Source organism: Ictalurus furcatus, chromosome 22 (genome assembly GCF_023375685.1).
Source record: "Ictalurus furcatus strain D&B chromosome 22, Billie_1.0, whole genome shotgun sequence".
Taxonomy (NCBI): domain Eukaryota; kingdom Metazoa; phylum Chordata; class Actinopteri; order Siluriformes; family Ictaluridae; genus Ictalurus; species Ictalurus furcatus.
Genome location: NC_071276.1, coordinates 18,078,982 through 18,102,478, shown reverse-complemented (window position 1 = coordinate 18,102,478; position 23,497 = coordinate 18,078,982). Strand labels below are relative to the sequence as shown.

The following is a 23,497-nucleotide window of genomic DNA, read 5'->3' as shown; positions in this document are numbered from 1 at the left end:
CTTTTTCTTCCTTTACTATTACTATTATTTTTTAAATTAATTATTTATTTATTTTAGAAAACCTGTAGCCAAATGTCCCCTCAAGGTCAAAACTGTCAGCTATTGCTATCCTTGTGGGGACATATCTTTTATTTATCCTGAAAAAGACTGTCATTGGCGTCATTTTAGATTAGACATGGCCTGCTGTGATCTGATCCCTAAACGTACGTTCCTTAATACAGTGTGGGAGAAAGTGTGTGTGTGTGTGTGTGTGTGTGTGGGGGGTGTTCAGTTCGGTTTAGTGTAAACCTACGTGGCTCCTCCCCTCCAGGCAGCTGTACAGGTCGTAGAGAGATTGAGGAAGGAGGTTGAGCAGGCTGAGAAAGAGCAACACACATTGCATCTTAGTGTGACTCACACCAGGACACACACTCAGCTCCTCAGGTATACACACATACACACACACACACACATACACACACCTTCCCTGTGTGATTACTTTTATCTCTTATGCTGCGAAACGAACAATGGAGTCTGTCTTGTCTCTTCTGAATAAGTGTGTGTGTGTGTGTGTGTGTGTGTTGCAGGAGCGAGCTGCACAAACTCCAAGCTCAGAGGGACTTGTACATTCAGGAGGTCAGGGCTCTGCAGGATAGCCAGGCTGCCCTGCAGAGACACATAACCACTGTCCACCATGACGCCAGCCCTCGTAGGGTAACACTCTCGAGAACTTCATTTACTCAACTTATTTTCCTGAGATTTCAATAAGAACATGAATAATCATAGAGAGAAGCACCGGCGCAGGTAACATTCATTAGCAGGAAACCCAAAACTGCTCATTACTCTGATAATACTGTAAGATACGGTGGTGGTAGCATCATGCTGAGCATTCCCTTGGGCTCTCGGTTGCTCTGATATAGCTGTTCCATATTTGTTCAGTGTTTTTTTTTTAATAATGGATTTAATTCCACTCTGTGGGATGTTTAAAGTTTGGGGTATTTTGATTGACCGAACCTTGTTTGGTCATTTCCAGCACTTTGTCCTGGATTTGTATCGATAGCTCCGTAGTCTTCATAATGCTGTTGGTTTAGACATCTTGTTCCTCCAGGAACAGGTGAATTCATACTGAGATCATGTGACTCATTAATTGTGCACAGTTTGACTCCGTATAACTAATTATGTGACTGGTTTGCACCAGAACTAGGTTAGGGGTTTCAGAGCAACAGGGGGGAATATTTATGTAGTACGCTTGCCCATTTTTCCTCCTTCCAACACGTCAACTTCGAGAACTGACTGCTCACTTTCTGCCTAATAAATATATCCCACCCCTTAACAGGTGCCACTGTGACGAGATACTCCGTGTTATTCACTTCACCTGTCACACTGAGATGCCCGTGTCATGTAATATACTAAGACACACCACCTAATAAACAATACCTACAGTAACTCACTCTACGTCCGACTCCATTTCACCTTGCAACCTGTTGTATTCCTTCTATTTTATTCCTTCCTCCATACAACTACTTCATTCTTCCGTGTCTAGCATGTGAATCACGGTTGTGTATCAGCGCTGGAGAGGCAGGAGATGGATCGGCTTTTGGACAACGCCAAATCGGAGCTGTTCTCCGAGCAGCGTCGCTTCAGACACACGCTGGACTCCATGCAAGAGGTCAAACACAAACAAACTCAGAGCAAGGCTCTTCTCATGTTCTTTACTTTGTTTATGTTTATTCACCTTTTTCACCTCATTCTCTCTCTCTCTCTCTCTCTCTCTCTCTCTCTCTCTCTCTCTCTCTCTCTCTCAGAGATTGGAGGAAGTGACCCAGGAGCTGGAGCAGAAACTGGAGGAGAACAGGAAGCTCCGAGAGAAGTGCTCCCAGCTGGAGGAGAAGCTGACCACGGTCACCAAAACGAGACAAGAGCTACAGGAAGTACGTTCTCTCACTCTCTCTCGTGTGTGTGTGTGTGTGTGTGTGTGTGTGTGTCTCCTGGTCCGTTTGTCAACCTCGGCCTCTGTCTTTACGTCTCAGTCTGTACAGAGCGAACGAGTGGAGCAGGAGGACCGGCTCCGGGCTCTGGAGAAGATCATTGCACAGAAGGAGCTGCTTGTTCTGGAAACGCAGGAGGAGAAGAATCGCCTGGAGATGGAGATCGGGGCTGTCAGGGAGGAGCACAGCGCTAAGCTAAAAGCAGCGCTGGGACACGCGCAGAAACAGAAGGTGTTTTGCAGTAACAGAGGGGATCTTTTAGTGTTTGTGTCTTTTGGAGAACATGCACAAAAGTCCTGTATGTGTTCTCTCCACACGTCTCTGCAGGAAGTGGAAGTGGAGCAGCTCAGGACTCAGATGACTCTGACTCACACGGAAGAGTTACAGCGGGTACCACACACACACACACACACACACACACACTGCATTAGTGCGCTGCTAAGATGTGAATAGTGATGGTTACCACTGTGTGTGTGGGTGTGTGTGTGTGTGTGTGTGTGTATGCTCAGGTCCGTATTCAGGTGCATGAGATAAAAGAAGCTGCGCTCAGAGAGCAAGCCGTCACACACACACGCCAAACTGAGTCCTTACACAACCGCATCCAGGTCAGAGGTCACATCATACATCCAGACAATATAAATATACTATTATAGCAAAGTATATAACACATTCTCTCCCTCTCTCTCGCTCTCTCTGTCTCTCTCTCACACACACACACACACACACACACACACACACACACACACATCTCTCTATCCTCTGTCTCTCCCCCTCCTCAGATGAAAGAGGAAGAGGTGAACAGACTGCAGGAGTCTTTAAAGGAGCAGCAGGAGGAACTCAGGAGGAGAGAAGAGGAGCTGAGAGGAGATACTCAAGAACAGGTTTCGTCTCGCCATAATAATAATAATAATAATAATAATAATAATAATAATTACTGTTGATTATTTTCCTTCCTTCTGAAGTGTTTTATTTATTGAAGATTGACACAATGTATTGTACTTTTGATCTATTTATAGTTATGTTTAATGTTGTGGAAAGTCTGCAATTCAAAAGCAAGTTCCTGTTATCACTTGCGCTACAGCAGCTGTAAACACCCTTCGGCTTTCAGTGTTTAGTTTATAGAAAACGTTAACGTGTAAGAAAGAGCGCACTGGTGGAGATGCTGTTCCAGACACTAAATCAACACGTTCTGACCAATCAGAATAGAGCATTCAGCAGCGCGGTGGTGTAACGTGGCGTGTTTTATAGTGAAGAAGAAAGTTTAGCGTTATAGTAAGCAGGTCAGGACACATTCATGATTCCGGCTGCAGGTTAATTCCCGTCTGTCTGTTAGGTGAGGAGGGCAGTGGCGCGAGAGCAGAGGAGGTGGGAGGAGCAGAGGGCGGAGTCTCTGCGAGAGCAGCAGGTCAGACTGGAGAAGCAGATGCAGGAGGTGGAGAGGAGAGGGAGAGCGGAGGTGGAGAGAGAAAAAAGGAGTGCGCTGGCTCTGCAGAATAAAGTGCTGGAGCTGCAGAAGGTGAGGATGATTACGCTTCCTCACACTCACACACACACAATCTCTCTCTCACACACACACACACACACACAATCTCTCTCTCTCTCTCTCTCACACACACACAGAGACACACACACATTCACACTCGTGCGTGCATACACACACACAATCTCTCTCTCACACACACAGAGACACACACACACTCACACTCGTACACACACACAGAGCCACACACACACTCGCACTCGTGCACACATACACACACACACACAGAGACACACTCACACTCGTGCGCACATACACACACACAATCTCTCACTCTCACACACACACACACACAGAGACACACTCACACTCGTGCGCACATACACACACACACAGAGACACACTCACACTCGTGCGCACATACACACACACACACACAATCTCTCACTCTCACACACACACACAGAGACACACTCACACTCGTGCACACATACACACACACACACACACAGAGACACACTCACACTCGTGCGCACATACACACACACACACACTCTCTCTCTCTCTCTCTCTCTCTCTCACACACACACACACTCGCGCACGCTCACACACAGACTCTCTCTCTCTTTATCTCTGTCCTTTACACACACACACACTCACACAGACACACACACACTCACACTCGTGCGCACACACAATATATCTCTCTCTCTCACACACACACAGAGACACACACACACACACACTCGCGCGCGCACGCTCACACACAGACTCTTTCTCTCTCTATCTCTCTGTCCTTTACACACACACTCAATTTAATTCTATTAATTCATTCATTCATTCATTCTCTCTCTCTCTCTCTCGCTCTGACCGTGGAGGAGTTGGACAGCACGGTGTTAAAGCAGACGGCTGTGATCAGAGCTCTGCGAGACGAGCACCAGACAGAGTTATATAAATTGCGCAGACAGCTGCAGCAGGTGTGTGTAGGCCATCAAGAGCAAAAACTCTGATTGTGTTTTGCTTGTTTTTAGACACACACACACACACACACACACACACACACACACACACACACGTCTTCACATTATATTCGATGAATTCTGATTTTCTCTTCTCTCTGCGTGTCACTAACAGGAGGCTGAGAGCGAAGGCGTGCGTCTGAAAGAGTGTGTGAGGCGGAGCGAGCAGGAGCTGCAGGGCGTGAGGGCAGAGCTGGCAGAGTGTGAGCGTCTCCAGCAGGGGGCAGCAGCGAGAAACGAACAGCAGAAGGCCAGCTGGACTCAGGATATACACACTGAGTGTGTGTGTCTGCAGGAGCTGCTCACTCAGAACGGCTTCACCGTGGACAATACACATCTGTCACACAGGTGCACTGAGACACCTGGCACCTGCACCTACACACACACACACACACACACACACACACACACACACACACAAGACTTCTACACAGGAGTCGAGAAGGGGTTTTTCTTTTAATAAGTTTGACTCAGGTTCTGTGTTGAGGACGCGTGTGTGTGTGTGTGTGAGCGTGCGTGCGTGTGTGTGTGCAGAAGCTGCTCACTCAGAATGGCTTCACTGTGCACAACACACATCTCTCACACAGGTGCACGGTGACACCTGGCACGCATGCACACACACACACACACACACACACACACACACACACACACACACACAGCTTCTACACAGCAGTAGAGAAGAGGGTTTTTTTTTTTAATAAGTTTGTTTCAGGTTCTGTGTTGAGGCTGTGTGTGTGTGTGTGTGTGTGTGTGTGTGTGTGTGTGTGTGTGTTGGCCACAAGCACTGAAAGTCTGCAGAAAAACATCTCCAACCCACTCTACAACCACCAAACCACAGTGCTGAGGCGTGAGCCGAGGTTCAGAAAGCGTCGGGGAGTGAAAGTGGTTTCAGAACAGTTCGTGTGAGATGATAACGGCTGTTCTGGTTAATCAAACACGTCTCGTCCTCTTTTTCGTTTTCTCTTTTTTAATATTAGGTACCATTTATCATGCATCGCTTTATAAATAAGTATGTTTTTGACTCTCTTGCAACTTAACTGTTATCTGGAGAGAATAATCAGCAGCCGAGAGAGAGAGAGAGAGAGAGAGAGAGAGAGAGAGAAATAGTCCACACATTATTTCCCACTCCACTGTGATATTATGGAAGTGTTTAAGCCGAACCTGCACTATTATCATTTTGAATTGTATTATATGATTACTGACAGGTATCGATTAATCAGAACTTACTTATACACAAGGTTTCAGGTGGGCGATACAGAAGATAATATGGCATCACAATTCTTTTGATCTTTTTTTTCTTTATAAAATGTAGTTTTCTGATGCGTGCTAGAAACTTAGGCAGTGGTGCTACATTAAAAAAATGTTTTTTTAAAAATTATTAACAAGGAAGAATACAGAAGTTAAAAACGATTAGCTAAAAAAATCCAAACAGCGATTAGTTATTGTGAGTACCAATCAAGTCAAAGTCCTGTTAATACCCACGATGCTACGTACAGTCCCTCCAGGACTTCACGATTTTCCGCACGTTTGGGCCGAGACGCGTCACGTGACGTCATCACGACGCACGTTTGATTGGATTCACAAAGCCCTCTTCGAGTCACGTGCGTCGAACGGGAGTACAGCTTTATTGGTAAATGAGGGCTGCGAAAGAGCGTGCAAAAGAATTCCGCGCGAGTGCGATTTCGCCAAATCGAGTAGTTTTCTGAACCAAAAAAAAAAAAGCACAAAAAACTCTTTCTTTCTTTTTTTTTTTTTTTTAAATGTAGCAAAATCAAGTATTTTTGGTTGCAACAATCACAAAAAAAGAGAAAAATCTCCTGCATGGACTATCTAACAAATGACATATTAGGACTTTATTTATTGATTATACAGGCCTCGTGGTTATACTACACACCGCTGAATTCCAGTATTTAACGCTGCAAAATTACGACCTCTTCTTAAGGATGTACAGTACTGTGCAAAAGAAATGCCGCAAAGCAAATAAACAGAAAACAGCAGTAAACAGCAATAAAGTTCATATTTGGTGTAAGAAGCCTTTGCATCAGTTGTCTCCGGTAGAGTTTGTGCAGTTTTATAAGGGAATTATCGAGTAAGTTTTACTGAGAGTGTTGGAGAACCTGCCACGGTTCTGCTGCAGGTTTCTTCTGCAGCCTTCATTATGTTTCCAGTCTGAATTACATGATACGTTGCTTTCTATACTGACGGACCGTTTCTAAAATAAAATAAAAACAGCTATGCCATAAAATAACCATGTAAGATTAGATTTGTACTTAACAAAAAATAATACGGGCGCCTAAGACGTTTTACTCAGAACTGTGGCAACTCTAACGGTACAAAAACTAAACTAGATATTTTCCCACTTGATACCAGAAAAAGACAGGGCTGCATTTTACACCATGAAGAAATGTATTGTCCGGTATATATGATCAATAATATTATATATTTTTAATGTGTGTGTGTGTGTGTGTGCTGTAGTGTTACAGTGAGTGAGGCGGTGAAGGTGCTGCAGTCTCTCAGGAAGTCACTCCAACACCTCATCACCAGCCTGCAGGATCACATCACCTCCCTGACACACACCAAGCAACAGCTCAGTACTGATAAAGTGGGTACACACACACACACACACACACACACACACACACACCTACACGCTCACTTATAGAGAAATGCATTCGCTCCAAACCAGTACACATGCATGTCTCATGCACCAGTGGTACATGCACCAGTGGTTTTCAAAGTGGGGGCCACCAGGGGGCGCCCAAGGGGCCTCAACAATTTGGTGTGAAAAATATATTCTCACTCTCAGACATCCACACACACACAATCAATTCCTAATGTTTTGATCTTAAAATGTTATTATTATTAATAAAAAAAGGGGGATATATTCAGAAGTCTGTATTTTTATGTGTTTTAAAGACATCTTGCAAAAGGGGGGCCTCGGTCAAATGTTAATGCCATTTGGAGGGCCTTGCCCTGGAAATGTTTGGGAACCCCTGCTCTATGCTATAGTGTTTGTGTGTGTTTACGTGTGTGTGTGTGTGTGTTTAAGGAGGAGGAGCTGCGTGTGCTGAGGGACCAGTTAACGTCTGAGAAGGAGAGAGCTGTAAATGCATTGAGGGAAAAACTTATACAGGTGTGAAATACGCCACTCTTAGTCGTAGGATTAACGAGTTATTAGTCCTTACAGCAAGAGAGACCCGGAAGCTCGAGACTTTTTTGCTTTCTCAGCTAAAGCAGCAGTCAGGCTAGATATAAATCAAATTTACCCAGAGAAAAAAAATGATTTATGAATATTTTACGAATATATATCATGGTTACTTTTGTTTTTGCCTAGAGCGAATAAAGAACACATGTGGATGGATGGATGGAGGATGAGCTTATAATGAAGTAGCGTTCACACATCTCCACCTCTCCACTGACGCATGCTAGAGTTCTTGCGGTAAATCCACTTTTGAAACGTGCCGGCATTCGCAGAGCGCGTGCGTCAGCTGGTCGGTGGGGTGAATTTGGGGCTTCCGTGGTTTTGAGAGACTGACGTCGACGACAGCGTCAGAATCGTTTATTTGTCATTTGCACGGCTGACACATGTATATTACACATGTATATTAATATATATATATATATATATATTCACGTATAAGATCTACTAATCAAGATATACACGTGCAAGTACAAAAATATACACGCGGTTAAAAAAAAACAAAACAACAATTCAACTTTCAGTATACAGAAATCCACAAAATATATCTAAATATGAGTGGGTAGTGTAGATGCAGTTCACGTGCATGCACAAGCCCGATTCCAAAAAAAGTTGGGACGCTGCGTAAAATGAATAAAAACAGAACGCAATGATTTGCGAATCTCATAAACCCGTGTGTCGTTCACGACAGGACATAGAAAACATATCAAACGTTTAAACTGAGGAAACGTACCGTTTTACGGAGACAATAAGGTCATTTTGAAATCGATGGCCGCAACACGTCTCAAAAAAGTTGGGACGGGGGCAACAAACGTCTGGGAAAGTAAGTGGTAGTAAGAAGATACAGCTGGAGGTTAATTGGGAACAGGGCAGTAAGATGATTGGGGATAAAAAGAGGATCTTAGAGAGGCGGAGTCTTTGAGAAGTAAAGATGGGAGAGAAGTTCACCAATCTGCGAAAAACTGCGTCTACAATTCGTGGCACAATTTCAGAATAACGTAAAATTGCGAAGCGTATGAATTTCTCCTCATCTACAGAACATATCGTCAGTAAAACCTTTTGATGATATTTATTTACATTTTACAACACGTCCCAACTTTTTTGGAATTGAGGTTCTAAAACATGGCTCAAAAGTGCCCTGGACGTTTTACTAAAATGAGTTACATGATTAATAATGATGATGATGATGATGATGATAAGAAGAAGAAGAAGAAGAGGAAGGTCACTTTACGAATTCCATGGAAGAATAATAAGCCTTGCTGTGTGTGTTCTGTTGTTCAGGAGCACATCGAGGAGCTGAGCAGTCTGAACAGGGTGCGTCTGCGTGACGATGACGACGGTGAGGGCGTGGCTGCGCGTCTGCGCAGGCAGCTCCAGGCTAAAGACGAAGAGCTGCGTCAGGTGCAGAGGAACATGGTGCAGTGGAAGGAGAAAACCACGGCACGGCTCGCACGCAAGTTCGAACAGGAGCTCACGTGTGAGCTGGAGAGGTTAGGACAGCACTTATATCTTTCACACACACATATATTCCTACGCCTAATCATAACTCTAACCTCAGTACCAAAAGTTCACTTATTTAAAATGAAATCTGCGTTTTTATTTCTACTTTTCTACCAATCCTATCAAAATACCAACCGGAAATGTGTCCACACACTTTCAGACCTCTCGAATGTCAAATACGTAAATATACACTCCCAACACACACACACACACACGCACACACGCACACACGCAGTGACGTTTTTCACTTTTATGACCCCCCTGTAAACATTTATTTATTTATTTTTAAATGTGGACACACGACAGAAACTCGGAAGTGTCGTGAGTCAATGCGACAGCGTTGAAGTGAACGTTTCGGTGTTTAAGGTGTGTTTTGTTGCCTGCAGATGGAAAGTAGACTGGTTGAGGAAAAGGTAATAGAGATTCTCCTGCGCAGAATGGTGTAGATTAGAGGCTCGGGATGTCATTGTGCTGATCCAGGATCAGCTCTTATCGTTCATCAAAATCTAATTCATTCACTGGAATTTACAGCAAGACACTACAGGTGTAATAGGGTAATGTTAATATATATATATCTCTAAAAAAAAAACACCCAGATATCATAACTACAATTAGCCAGTTATTTGCTGATATTCCTGCAAGCATTTCTTTGTATTGGAACGTTTTGTATTTAATAAAAGCGAAAACGTATAGTTATGCACAGATCAGCCATAACATTAAAACCACCTGTCTAATATCGTGTAGGGCCTCAATATCAAATCAATACCAAATCAGCTGCGACCCGTCGAGGCATGGACTCCACAAGACCTCTGAAGGTGTGCTGTGGGATCTGGCACCGAGACGTTAGCAGCAGATCCTTTAAGTCCTGTAAGTCGTGAGGTCGGACCTGCATGGATCGGACTTGTTTGTCCGGAACATCATAGAGGAGCTCGATCGGATCGAGATCTGGGGAATTTGGAGGCCGGGTCGACACGTTGGACTCTTCGTCACGTTCCTCAAACCGTTGAACCGTGAACAATGTCTGCAGTGTGTCAGGGCGCATTATCATGTTGAAAGAGGATAACTCGATGGCGGTAAGGAATACCGTCGACGTGAAGGGGTGCATTTGGTCTGCAGCGATGTTTAGGTAGGTGGTACGTGTCAAAGTTACATCCACGTGAATGCCAGGACGCAAGGTTTCCCAGGAGAACGTTACCCAGAGCATTACACTGCCTCTGCCGGGTCACCTTCTTCCCATAGTGAATCCTGGTGCCATCTCTTCCCCAGGCAAGCGACGCGCACACACACACACACACACACACACACACACACACGGCCTCCACGTGATGTAAAAGAAAATGATTCATCAGACCAGGCCACGTTCTTCCACTGCTCCACGGTCCAGTTCTGATGCTCACGTGCCCATTGTAGGAGTTTTCGGTGGTGTACAGGAGTCAGCACGGGCGCTCTGACCGGTCTGCAGCTACGCAGCTCCGTACGCAGCAAGCTGTGATGCTCTGTGTGTCCTGACTCCTTTCTATCAGAGCCAGCGTTAACTTTTTCAGCAATTTGTGCTAGAGTAGCTCTTCTGTAGGATCGGACCAGACGGACTAGCCTTCGCTCCTCACGCACATCGATGAGCCTCGGGCGCACACGACCCTGTCGCCGGTTCACCGGTTGCCCTTCCGTGGACCATTTTTAGTAGGTACTAACCACTGCATCCCGGGAACACCTCACAAGACCTGCAGTTTTGGAGACGCTCCGACCCAGTCGTCTAAACATCACAATTTGTCCCTCGTCAAAGTCGCTCAGATCCTTACGCTCGCCCATTTTTCCTGCCTTCAACACATCAACTTCGAGAACTGACTGTTCACTTGCCGCCCAATAAATACATCCCACTGTTTAACAGGTGCTACTGTAACGAGAGACTCACTCACTGTTATTCACTTCACCTGTCGGTGCTTTTAACGTAATGGCTGATAGGTTTATATGATTTGGATGACGATTGACTGTAATTTTCTTCTCATTCGTGATTTTAGTGAATTTAAAAATGGAAGATTTCACGAATGCGGATTTTCTGAGCTTTTTGGTTCTGAAAACTTTTCGGAGAAATCAGAATAATGTGTTTGCAGTCAAATAATCGTGGTTTATAAAGGACGTTTTATAAAGGAAACCGACCGATTTAGCATAACAAGACAAAAACAGGGAACAAGCATTTCAGCGATCTATGACGTGGCGTGATTGTGGCAGGTGGGCGGAGCTTAAAGCCTTCTCCGGCATTTTTTCATAACGCAGTGGTCGTGAGTGGACAAAAATGGACAAACAGTTTCGTTTAGTTTTGATTCAACACTTTTCTTACTCTACTTTAAGAGTAGACATTTATAGATATTATAGATGCAATTTATTTAAAAAAAACCAAAAAAAAAAAACAATCAGAACAGGTATTCATTTGTACCTGTAGTGTCTTCTTGGTTTAAGTTGGAACTGGTCCTTCATCAGCACTCTGGGAAGGTTGATTCATCCGTTAGAGGTCTTTCTGCACTTACTAAGACACTAATACAACCTAGAGCTAAAGGCTAGAACCTACTAGTCTACTAAAATAAGTCCGGCTCTCACTTTAACTTAGTTTTGTATTGATGGTTTTGCTCGGAGATGCATCGAAACCAATACCGTGCTCGTTTACTTAATAAACGCTCCGATACCACGTGATACGTGAAGCCGTCGCGATGTGCGTCGCAATTGACCATATCGTATCCAGTATGTTGTTCTCGTCACTATCGGTTATCGACAGTGAGGGATTCTGACAACGATGGAAACAAAAAAGTACTTTATTTACAGCTGCACTGAAGCGTTTTTGTTCGTCTCCATAGCAACCTTACACGATCCGAGCAGCAGGCGAACGCATGTCATTTAAAATCAACTAGCTAACGTTATCGAGCACGAGCCAAGTAGCACGAGTGCATGAACATAAACAGAGATAAATAAAAAGTCTTAATACTTAGTGTGTTACTCATTTCCGTGTCAGTGTCACTAACGATATCGACGAGTACTTTAAAAAAAAAAGATTTCGATGCATCTCTTGTTTGTTTGTTTGTTTGGTGGTTGTTTTGGTGAAAAATCACATGCACACTCAACCCAGATGTAGTTCATCGTTCAAAACAAAAACTTGTCGCCTAACGCTCGTTTCTTTAGTCAGTCGTTAGCGACTTTAACCTCGAAACTAAACGCAGACGACAAACAGACGATAAACAAAGTTTCGGTTTCGACTGATGAACAGAACTACGTCCGGGTTAAGTGTGACATCGTGTACGTACGATACCCGAACCGTTCCTTTTAGAGCTGGCGACTATTTACCGTGCATCCGACGGTTAATATCATTCATTTTAGAACATTTCGAACTAATCTGTAATCGGACGCGTTTCCTGCCGTCTCAGTTCGCTTCCAATCGTAGGAATGTTCTAGTATGTAGTAGTTTGAAAAACGTATTGTGGTATATTTTACGTTTACGTTTCTTCATTTTGCAGACGCTTTTATCCAAGGTGACGTACGAATGATGAGTATAGAAATTTAAAGAAAGAAAAAAAAAAATCATCAGAGAATGTGTGAATAAGAAGCCATGTCGTGTTGTATAGGAAAGCCTGCAGACTAAAATCAGAGCCGCGTCGGAGGCTGGAGCAGCTCGAGGGAGAGATGAGACACCTGACTGCGGTAAAATCACTCATCACACCATGTATCCATCCATCCATCCATCTATCCATCTTCTATACCGCTTATCCTTTTCAGGGTCACGGGGGAACCTGGAGCCTATCCCAGGGAGCATCGGGAACAAGGCGGGGTACACCCTGGACAGGGTGCCAGTCCATCGCAGGGCACAATCACATACACACTCACACACCCATTCATACACTACGGACGCTTTAGACACGCCAATCAGCCTACCATGCATGTCTTCGGACTGGGGGCGGAAACCGGAGTACCCGGAGGAAACTACACCATGTATATGCGCAGTAAGAAGTAAGGAATTAAAAATGACACTTTAGGTGCAAGTTTAGATGCGAAGACGAACACCTGTAACGTTCGAGTAGTTTATTACAGTCACTGAAAAGAATTTAACAGCACACAAACGTCAGTACCCTGTAAGAACCGGGCGCCTGGGGTTCCCGGATTAAGACCCGATGACGTCATGCTGTTGGAGGAAAATAATCAACGAAGGCATGCTGTGATGACGCGGAGTCACCGTCTGCACGACGCTGTTGATTATTTTCCAATAACAGCATGTCCAGGAGCGTTTGATTCGGCTTCTACCACAGCAGTTTACCAGTGAGTACGTTTGTTTGTTTGTCTGTATAATGTTGTGGAAAGTCTGCAAGTTAGTTCGCGTTATCACGCACGTTAGAGCAGCTGTAGACGGTCGTTCCGTCACCAGCCGCTCTTTTGTTTCTTACCGCTAATAAGAGTAAATAAATAAGACCAAAAAAAAAATGGAGCAACGTGTAATGTTACAGAGAAACCCAGAAAGAGTGAACTCTTCGGTCCTGAATAATAAATACAAAACATGGTAAGGTTGTTTCTGAATGATTATTTGTCGTGTTAGCGGTTTAAAATCCTAAATTTGTAATGAGGATATTTAAGTTTTGGTGTTTTTTTTTTTTTTTTTGCTACTGATTTTCATTTAAGCCTTAAGTTTAGGTTTACGCTTTGGCAACTTTTTTGTTTTAAAAGAAAGAAAGAAATAAAAACGGGTTTTAAAACGAAACTGATGGTGAAATTCCGGAATGTATTTTAGATTGAAATCCTTTCAAGGGGAATCGAGCACACAGACCGGTCAGAGTTCAAAACAGGAAATGTTAGCACTGGCAAGACGAGACGTACGTTATCGTGTCACGAAATATAAGAGCCAATCGTTTTCCGGTATGCAAATTTTCTTGATAATGTAACAGCATGTTAAGAAAAGGAGGTAGGGGGGTGTGTGTGTGGGGGTTTTTTGTTTTGTTTTTTTTTTGAGATGTTGAATAATCTATTATTCGCTGTGGGAACATTTTGGGTGAACATTTTGGCTTGCTCACTACTCCCAGAGCTCCAGTGAGATCACGGCCATCCCAGCATTCTCTGCTTCCTCGGCTCACGTCCCAGACACTGCCAGCAGCCACGACCTGGACTCATACAAACTACTGCGCCACCTCCAGAGCCGCATCCGGCAGCTGCAGGCTGACACACAGAGCCACACACACACCTACACACCCAGCGCTGCGCGTCTAAACCGGGAGCGGGGGAACACCGAGCTGGCTGGATCCTACCTGGAGACAGTACGTAACATCACCATGGCTTAACTAGGATGCGTTTTTAATTGGCACTGGAATTGGTAAACAGTACGAAACGTCGTCTATACTACTTAACTGTAAGAAAATAATGAAATAACGCGGTTTCTTTTTCCTAGATCGCTCCAGCGCTGGAGAGCTCTGTGACACGACAGCACTCTGATTTGAAAACAGCCCTGAACCCTAACCTTTGACCACTGACTATATCCTTATTTTATTTATTTATTTTTTTTGTGAAGCATCATGCTGAGACTATTGTGAGTTTACACCTGTCAGCCTACTCATAAGAGTCGACTCTTTCGACTCTCAGAAGGCTTGTTGTCATTTTTATCTCAAATAATAGAATAGTAAAGGAACTACAGAAAGGTACTACATGTAAGGACCATTACGAACGGCATCGCCCGTATGTCTACGAACAAAACGACTCGTGCGTGCGAGTCGGCTCTCGGAGTTCAACGAAAAGATCCGATTCAAAGAGTCAACTCCTTAGAGAACGACACATCACTACTGATTCGTTACTCTCTCCCGTGTGGATTAGCGCGACGCTACCTGATCGCAGTCGTCTCCGAGCTCACGTCTATAGAACACGTTCGAAAAGACGCTCCCGTGATCACGTGATCGAGAAGAAGTGGCGTACGAGCGTTAATCGGTAATGATTTCAAGAATTTAAGACAGTAAAATATATGAATAAAAAAAAAAATATATCAAATCAGTTAATAATTGAATCCCTGCATGATTACACAATTTACGCACTGTATTTGTTTTCATCAACTGTAATCAAATATCATGAACTGTTTACGCTTGATTATTTTCTACACTGTGTTTTATTATGATTTTTTTGATCAGTAAACACATTCACAACCTTTTCCATAAGTACATCTCTAATTTTATTAAAGAAAAACAGGCCCGACTTTACACAGCTTGTTAAAATGATTTGTACGTTCAAAAAGCTGAAAAGCAAACAGGAAGAAAGACACGAAATATCGTCACGTCTTGTATTCGCCGTAGGAGTGCAAGCCTGGCGGATGTACAGCAGAACGTTCTACACTTGCTATGATATTCCTCGTTTGAATTTAATATTGCCTTTTTTTATTAATTTTGTGAGGGTGGAACGTTTCATACGACGTGCTCACAAAAGAAAAGCATTTCATTAAAAAAACAAAACAAAACAAAACAAAACAAAGGGTTCACAGCTTCCAGACGTGTGCACGAAAGCGTGTTCTCCGCGGCGTCCGGGGAAATTTTGCGGCTTTTCTCTGTAGTGAACGCTTACTTTACAAAACACGTAGAACTCGTACTACGCTCACGCATTCAGAGACGGGACGCCGTCTTCACGAGGAAGACTACGCGCCGTGCTCGTGTGGGTCTGAGGGCGCAGAGAATATACCAGAAATATCAGGAAATGCTGAATTCTCGATTCTGATTGGTCTGCAGCTCTGACGGTAGTGCAGCTGCGTTAACGAGGGTTTATACGAGTCGGTGCGCTCGTTATCGCTGCTATAGAAACGGCTCGTTCGCAGGGACTCGTACGCTACGTAAACGTTTTTATTTTTTAACGCGTGTATTCGTTGATGCGGTGTAAGTTTCTGCGAGGAAAGTATGTTTACTGGACATTTATGGAAGGAGTCTCCACTGTTAGTGCTTTGGAACAGTTAGAGGTTAAAGCTGTAACAGAATAGCTGCTGTGGGGGGGCGGGGTTTGAGAGAGAGAGAGCGAGAGAGAGAGAGAGAAGGGGGTAAAAAGTATGGCGTGTCATTGTTTAAGCACTCGTTTAAGAATATCGGTGTAGTATAAGAGGAATAAAACATTTCAGGAAACTCCGCTTCGTTGTCACAATCAATCAACCCGCTGTTGATTATTTTCCTGTAACAGCGTGCCACTCTGTCTCATTCCTCACTCAACAACAACCGCCCTTACACCTCCATTACAACCGAGTGTTGATTAAAAAGCTTTTCTCTTCTTCTCCCCCACCCCACCCCGAGGAATTCTTGTCGCACGTATGCGCCGGATGCCACCGAGACTGAAACGGATCATTTTCCACACCTGTAAGCTGAGGAAAAGACATCTGACGGATGAAGAACTGCTGAGAGCACGTTTTCTGATAATAGTACACTATAATGCAAGTACACCCTACACCCTACACCAAGAAGTGTTACAAAACACTAAGGAGCTGTGGGATTTGTTATGCAGTGCTACAGATTACTTTTGGAACACATGAGACAACCTGAAGCGTAAATATCCTGTATGATGGCTCGCTGGCACGGATGGAAACGAACAGCCATGTTGTCACATTACATAACACTTACACCGCATCTGCGTGATGTGAGCGTTCGTAGACGTGCACGGTAGTAGTGTGGTTTTGAGCCTGCGACACAAACCCGGTTATCTCGTCACCGAAATACGGTCCGAAGCAGCAAACAAAAGAGACGTACGGCACGTGATGCAAGACATGGCACTAAAACTCGCGTTTCGTTTTTGTAGTGCAATACCGAGAGCTCGACCTTTTGACGCGTTGGCAGAAGCGACAAAACCCGAAAACCTCCGGTCGAAGCTCGACGGAGAAAGTCAGTTCCATGCTCGTAGGCTCGAGTCTATAGCTCCATGTCCTCCTCTGTGGAGCTGGAGGACGCAGGAGGGCAGGCGAGGGGGCTGAAGGTGCGCTCGTCCGCCCCTTTAGGGATGGGGATGGGTGTCGGGGTCTGTCTGCACACCGGCTGCTGTTTACGCTGCTGTCTCTGGAGAGAGTCCTTCAGCTGCTGGGTGAGCGGGTCCTCCGGGGGGCGCCACAGCACCAGCTCCATACACGAACGGCTCCTGCATGGGTTAAGGATATAGCTTTATATCCTTAGATGAGATATATCTAGTGCTTTTAACAATGGACATCGGAAATCTTCTGACCAACTATTTCAGTACCTCATGTTGTAGAAATCTGAACACAAATTCTTTTTTCTTTCTTTACTCCCGACTCACGTACACGTCGCCGTCACCGTCACCACACGTACTGTACGTTTGCGTGCAACTGCTACGAGGGCGGCATTGTTCACATACTCTCGGATATCTCATGTACGCTACCCGTCAAAAGTTTAGACTCGTTCTTTATTTTTCTTTATTTTTCCACGTTTTAGAATTATAATAATAAAGTCACCAAAACTCTGGAGTAACACAAATGGAACGATGGGAATTATGCTGTGATAAAAAAAAAAAATCATAAATAAATCAAAAAGCATCTACAAAGTAGACACGCTTTCCGCCTAGAATTTCCAGGAATGTATTTTCGGAATATTTCGCTCCGAGTCGTCCGTTTAAAACAAATATGTTCTTGTGAATAAAATGTTAGTTTTTTTTAACGAAAGAAACGGATACGTCGGCACGATTATATTTTTATCTACGACACCGATTTCACACGTTTAAATCACACACCTTCAGATCAAAATCTTTTTAACATCATGAGAAACATTTCAGTCGAGCGTCCACAAACTTTTGACCGGTAGTGTACCGTTTCGGCCAATTCGGGTGTCGTATTGTTGTGTGTATTCTGTACACTCACACTAATTGTGCTACTGTATGAGGGAGAATGTCGCCAATGCCGCGCTGTAGCCCTTCCCTCAGGCTGTCAGACAGCACGAGCACGGGTCTGCGCTGAGGCGGCTCTACGTCCAGATCCTCATCGCTGTCATCCTCCAGAGTTATTCTGAACACACACATGCGTGCGCACACGCACACACACACACACGCACAAGCACCCTTGGTGTTAAACCCAGTCCATGCGTACCGGCTAGCTTGTACGCATGTTGGAAGATGGAGAGAAACAACCAAAACGGGGGAAATTTTATTCATATTCGTCCTATATTCTGGTTAGCTAACATATGGAAAGCTAGTTAGCGAGTTATGTAAAAGAACAACTTTATGAATAATATCTAATATCTATAGTACATCCCTATATTATTTATATATATACACACACACATATGTGAACTCCACGTATATACGCGAGTTTCTCTTTTCTTCTATTCTTGTTTTTTGGAATGATCCAAAAGTGAAAACCGGTCTGAATAGAGAGACAACGTTTACTCCGATCGGGTGTACAAGTCTCTCTCACCTGTTCTCGATCTCCTGCAGCTTCCTCTGCGCCGCCTCCACCTCCATACAGGAGCCCTCTGTCTCCGGCCTGGCGGCGGGTAAAGGGTTCTGATTGCACTGGGTGTTTGGGCACGGCGGGACGGCCGTAGCGCAGTGCCGAGCTGTGGGAGAACCGGTCGCGCACTCGGTTAACCACCCCGGGTCTGAGCTGGAGCTCGTGTCCTCCGAGGGATCGGATTCGCCCTCGTCCATCATCTTCTGTCTTTTGGCGCTGCAGCCTCTATATACACACACACGAGGAAAACGATCGACATCAGTGACGCCGATCGGTGTCGTTAATCATAAACAGGCCTGAGAAACATAACTCGTCAGACCCATCAGAACGAATCCTGCAGAAGCGCAATGCGAAGTGTAGAGCCGTGTAAAATAAGCTTGAGCGCTCAAATGAGACAAGAACCTCAAAGAACTTCAAAGGAAGGAAGAGGCTCCGTTTCTGAAAGGACTGGGCATTTCGTTGTTCGGACAAGTTGCGAGATTTAAAAACAAACAAACAAACAAATAAATGAATAAAAATCCGCCCAAAAAAAACACAGCGAACACGTACTCATCGTCTGTTCTTCTCCTGTGCTTCCTCAGACATCTCCTCTCCCAGCTCCTACAACAATACAGGACAGAAGATCAGTTTACATGTACATACAATAACTTAATTATAATAAAAACCGGTGTCTGCTTCTGGGCTCTTTTTTTCCTGCGTCATTCTGCTTCATTACACGTAACTTCATTTATGGACGTTAATGTGTGGATTTCTTGAGTTAATACTGAAGTCTGGTGAAATCTTCATGTGAATAACCTCATTGGAAATATATTTACTGAAAAAAATGTTGACGCGTTCAATACTTATTTCCCCCGCTGTACACTACCGGTCAAAAGTTTAGACATACTCGTTCTATATTTTTTTAAATGTATTTTTCCACATTTTAGAATTATAATAAAAAAGTCATCAAAACTCCGGAGGAACACAAATGGAACTATGGGAATTATGTCGTTATTAAAAAAAAAAACACAAAATAAATAAAAATAATTATAATATAAAATAATAATATTTTAGCATCTTCAAAGTAGACACGCTTTTCGCCTAGAAATTTCCAGAAATGTATTCTCGGCGTTTTCTCGAGCGATTTCTTGAGGAATTTCCCTGAGATGCTTTTTAAACAGTATTAAAGGAGTTCCCGCCGACGCCGGACTCTTATCGGCTGCTTTTCGGAATATTTCGCTCCGAGTCGTCGGTTTTAAAATAAATAAAATGTTTTCTAATGAAAGAAATGAATACGTTGGCATGATTATATTTTTGTCTACGACACCGATTTCACACGTTTAAATCACACACCTTCAGATCAAAAGCTTTTCGACATCATGAGAAACATTTCAGTCGAGTGTCCACAAACTTTTGACCGTTCATGTGTATGTATATATATATGCACGCTGGTGAATTGTACATACAAATGTTCTCCGTCCAGAATCTTTAATTTTAGCAGCAATAAAACGCCACCCACTGATAAATGTTACTACGGCAACCAGTAGTAGGAACGCCTACTGGCGACGTGCCATCACTATACGATCACTGTATATGTGAACGTGCCTTAAGAGCTCTCTTGGCTGTTATGTAGAATAATTATAATTTATACGGCCTTTGGGAGACCAGGGACTCGACCCTGGCAGCGCCGCTAAACAAGACGAGGCACAACTGTCTCAGTGTCTCTGAATTTTGGGCTCCGCGATCTTAATTGCTATAAGAACCCAATCACATCATATAAAACAATATTTACAGTCATGTTCAGGAGCCGTATAAACAAATCTCATCTCAGGCCTGATGCCCAAATAGCAGAATATTTAAAAACAACTGTCATAAATCATAATTATTACTAATAAACACATTTATAATAAATTTATATTTAAAAAAAATATTTATAGAAAACGCAAACAAATTCAGATATGAAAGACTGAAAAAGACAATAATAATAATCATACAAAAAAAAAACATTTTAACCAAGATTACATACGTTACCAAGATTATGTAGAAAATTTTTACATCACATTAGATGCTAGCAGTCAGTTTGTAATTATTAGCAGGGTTGTGATACTGTATCAGTTTGTAGCGACATACGTGTGTGTGTAATGACTGACTATGTGGCTTAAGTATAAAATACACAATATGGTCAGAAGTATGTGGACACCTGACCACCACAGCGTATGTGCCTATGAGATTGAGCCCTGTTATAAGCAGCGCCACTCACGAGTTGGTCATGGAGCTTCCCGGGAGGTGGAGTGAGCCACCGGTTTGTCCCTTTGAGATGCTCATATCAGGAACGGTGAAGTGTGGAAGGGAAGAGTATATGGAGGGGAAGTACCCTAGATCCCTGCTCCCTGGACTGGCACTCTGCATCCTGTCTGTCTGTAAACAACAACAACAACAACAGCTAGGCAATATGACGATATATTACATCAACATCGAGATAAATGATAACAAAATATACCTTTCTGAGATATCGCAGGTATCACGATATCCACGGAAATAATACATCACTAAATATTAAATACAACCCTGAGTCCAAAAAAGTTGGGACACCGTGTAAAATGTCAATGAAAACAGAATGCAATAACGTTCCTCAACGTAAAATTGTGAAGACTAAAGCGAACCCAGCTTTTTTGGAATTGGGGTTGAATATAGTTAAGTGTTTCAGGGTTTATTTCACGTCAGTCATTTTCATTATTTCATTAAAAAAAAAAAAAAAAAAAAGTGCAACAGTCAATATTGTTTATTTTTTTTAACAGTATGTTGAAAATTATTTAAAATTTCTCCAAAAAATAATCCAATAATCCGCGTGTATTACGTATTTTTTCCACTGGAAAAAACAACAACAACAACAACAACAACCCAGTTTGGAAACCTGTTTTCCGGTCTGCAACGTTTGTTTATATTTGGATTGGTGTCCTGTCAGTCATTTTATAGCCACGCCCCCCAACACCACATCACATCCGTAGAAATAAATCGCTACGATACAGAGCTGTAACTCGGCTTTCGGCCGGTCGAAGGTCCTGGCTCATGCAAACTCTACGTGAACCGTCATACGATTTGGGGGCGGAGCTTTGTGTACATGGGTGCAAATGGGGGTGGGGTCAACGAGTAAATAAATCCGTTAGAATCTTATTCAACTCCACGCGTTTAACCGTAACAGACTTTCTCGCCTAACGCATCTTTAAACAAAATAACATGCTTAACGTCAGTGACGTCTATAAATATTTATTTCAATGAAAACATTTTCAGGCTACAGTTCATTATTTATTCAGCTCGACATATAGTTATCTATATATTTAATTACCGAATTATTTCATTACATTTTTCATTCTTTAATAATGCTTGAGGGAAAAAAACTTCCACACACACACACACACACACACACACATACACACACACATGTACATATATATATATATATATATATATATATATATATATATATAAAATAACTTTAAAAAAAATAATAATAATGACAAACGTTGTAACTTGGAAGCAACTGATTTAATGCAATTATTAGTAACTTCGTTAAACTAACAATCATTTCAGTATCTAACCTTTTTACCAAACCGATATTATATCGTTTTATATCTTTAAGTATCGTGATATGATATTTTGGTCGTATCGCCCTGTGAGAATGAGCAAGCATCAAAAAATATCCATAATTATAAAACGTACATTATTACAGCTATGTTGGCTAACATAGCATTAAACAAACATCACATTTTCTCTTTTTCGCGGCATAAACATGTATAACTTCGTCTATTTAAACTGTATTAACAATTCTGTTATTGCAGCTGTCAGTTTCTTACATCGTTGTGCGGTTCAACCCCCTTAATGCACCTAATCCCAAATACCTGCACCGTCCCTACTCTACCTTCCTACATAGGGAGCTAAACCCCGATCTATTCCCTCCCTATCTAGTGCACTACGGTTGGCAAGAAGCCGCCATTTGGAACACACCGCCCATCTAGATTAAACTATTTTGGGCCGAACGCAGGCTGCAAAGTTATATATCCTTTCGACGGTATAATAAATACTTTAAAATAATACCGCATAACATTCTGGTGTTTAAGTCGCTACTTCGAGGAGTAAACACTTACCTCAGTTAGCGAGCACAGAAATTACGGCGGGGTAGAACAGATAAACAACTCAGGAAGAAATGAATCTGAAGCTAGCAACTTCGCTACCACTGACAAAACACACACGAGACTGCGCGTGAGCTTGAGAACACGCGATAAAATTCTAGAACGCGCGCGACTGATGGGATTTGTAGTCCGTTAGCTGACGTTTGTAGTCCACTTCCGTTCCGATATATGAGGTGTTTTATCATTATTACTATTTTTGCGCCGTTAAGGTGGTATTTTCTTTTCTTTTAAAAGTATTTGAAGCTTCTAACGTGACAGATGGGACTGTAAAGTCTATTTATTTATTTATGTATGTATGTATTGATTGATTGATTTTTCAACAATGGAATACTAGCAAAAAGTATACACATTCACAAATACATGTTTACCGGGAAATGTTACCACTTTCACCTTACAACAAAAATGAACCATATAGCTGCCACATCAGTAATTTTTTTTTTTCAAAAGCAAAGATAGAAATGAAAGAATCATTAAAATCAGTTTTCTTTCTTTAAATCAGTGGGAAAATAATCTAATCTTTTGTACAATTGACATCTATTTTGCTTTGTGAATGTGATATTCCCCAAAAAGGGAATTATATTGTGATTGTATTGTCAATCTCCACTAAACCAGTATCATAATAATCCATAAACAAGATGAGTATATCAGTTATTTGAATAATCTTAAATAATTAGCGAATCCAGAGACTTGAAAATAATTCTGTATAATCAAAATTGCAAAATAAAAT

The 23,497-nt window shown here is 42.8% G+C and overlaps 2 protein-coding genes across 7 annotated transcripts in view; one reads left to right on the top strand and one right to left on the bottom strand.

The window, feature by feature from the left end:
* The window catches only part of si:ch211-102c2.8 (trichohyalin), an 18,743-nt gene extending 3,909 nt beyond the window's left edge, over positions 1 to 14,834 (top strand). Inside the window, exons 7-22 of one of the 6 annotated variants that reach the window (XM_053654324.1) lie at positions 311 to 423; positions 567 to 693; positions 1,523 to 1,648; positions 1,785 to 1,910; positions 2,010 to 2,357; positions 2,477 to 2,572; positions 2,747 to 2,848; positions 3,301 to 3,483; positions 4,326 to 4,424; positions 4,582 to 4,814; positions 6,945 to 7,071; positions 7,519 to 7,602; positions 8,950 to 9,158; positions 12,780 to 12,855; positions 14,223 to 14,453; positions 14,585 to 14,834. In XM_053654324.1, coding sequence (XP_053510299.1) covers positions 311 to 423; positions 567 to 693; positions 1,523 to 1,648; positions 1,785 to 1,910; positions 2,010 to 2,357; positions 2,477 to 2,572; positions 2,747 to 2,848; positions 3,301 to 3,483; positions 4,326 to 4,424; positions 4,582 to 4,814; positions 6,945 to 7,071; positions 7,519 to 7,602; positions 8,950 to 9,158; positions 12,780 to 12,855; positions 14,223 to 14,453; positions 14,585 to 14,659 — 2,355 coding nt within the window. In that variant the 3' untranslated portion in view covers positions 14,660 to 14,834. Of the gene's footprint in view, positions 1 to 310; positions 424 to 566; positions 694 to 1,522; positions 1,649 to 1,784; positions 2,358 to 2,476; positions 2,573 to 2,746; positions 2,849 to 3,300; positions 3,484 to 4,325; positions 4,425 to 4,581; positions 4,815 to 5,251; positions 5,497 to 6,944; positions 7,072 to 7,518; positions 7,603 to 8,949; positions 9,159 to 12,779 lie in introns of those variants that run through there. The other 5 variants (XM_053654323.1, XM_053654322.1, XR_008389005.1 and 2 more) reach the window with 5 other exon arrangements.
* On the bottom strand, positions 14,052 to 22,888 carry ccdc117 (coiled-coil domain containing 117). Its single transcript, XM_053654327.1, has 6 exons — positions 22,726 to 22,888; positions 20,841 to 20,998; positions 19,151 to 19,201; positions 18,566 to 18,826; positions 18,014 to 18,157; positions 14,052 to 17,280 (listed from the first exon to the last, which is right to left on the bottom strand). The coding sequence occupies exons 2-6, from the start codon at positions 20,987 to 20,989 to the stop codon at positions 17,058 to 17,060; spliced, it is 828 nt and encodes a 275-aa protein (XP_053510302.1). The 5' UTR covers positions 20,990 to 20,998; positions 22,726 to 22,888; the 3' UTR covers positions 14,052 to 17,057.
* Between the last annotated feature and the right edge of the window lie 609 nt (positions 22,889 to 23,497).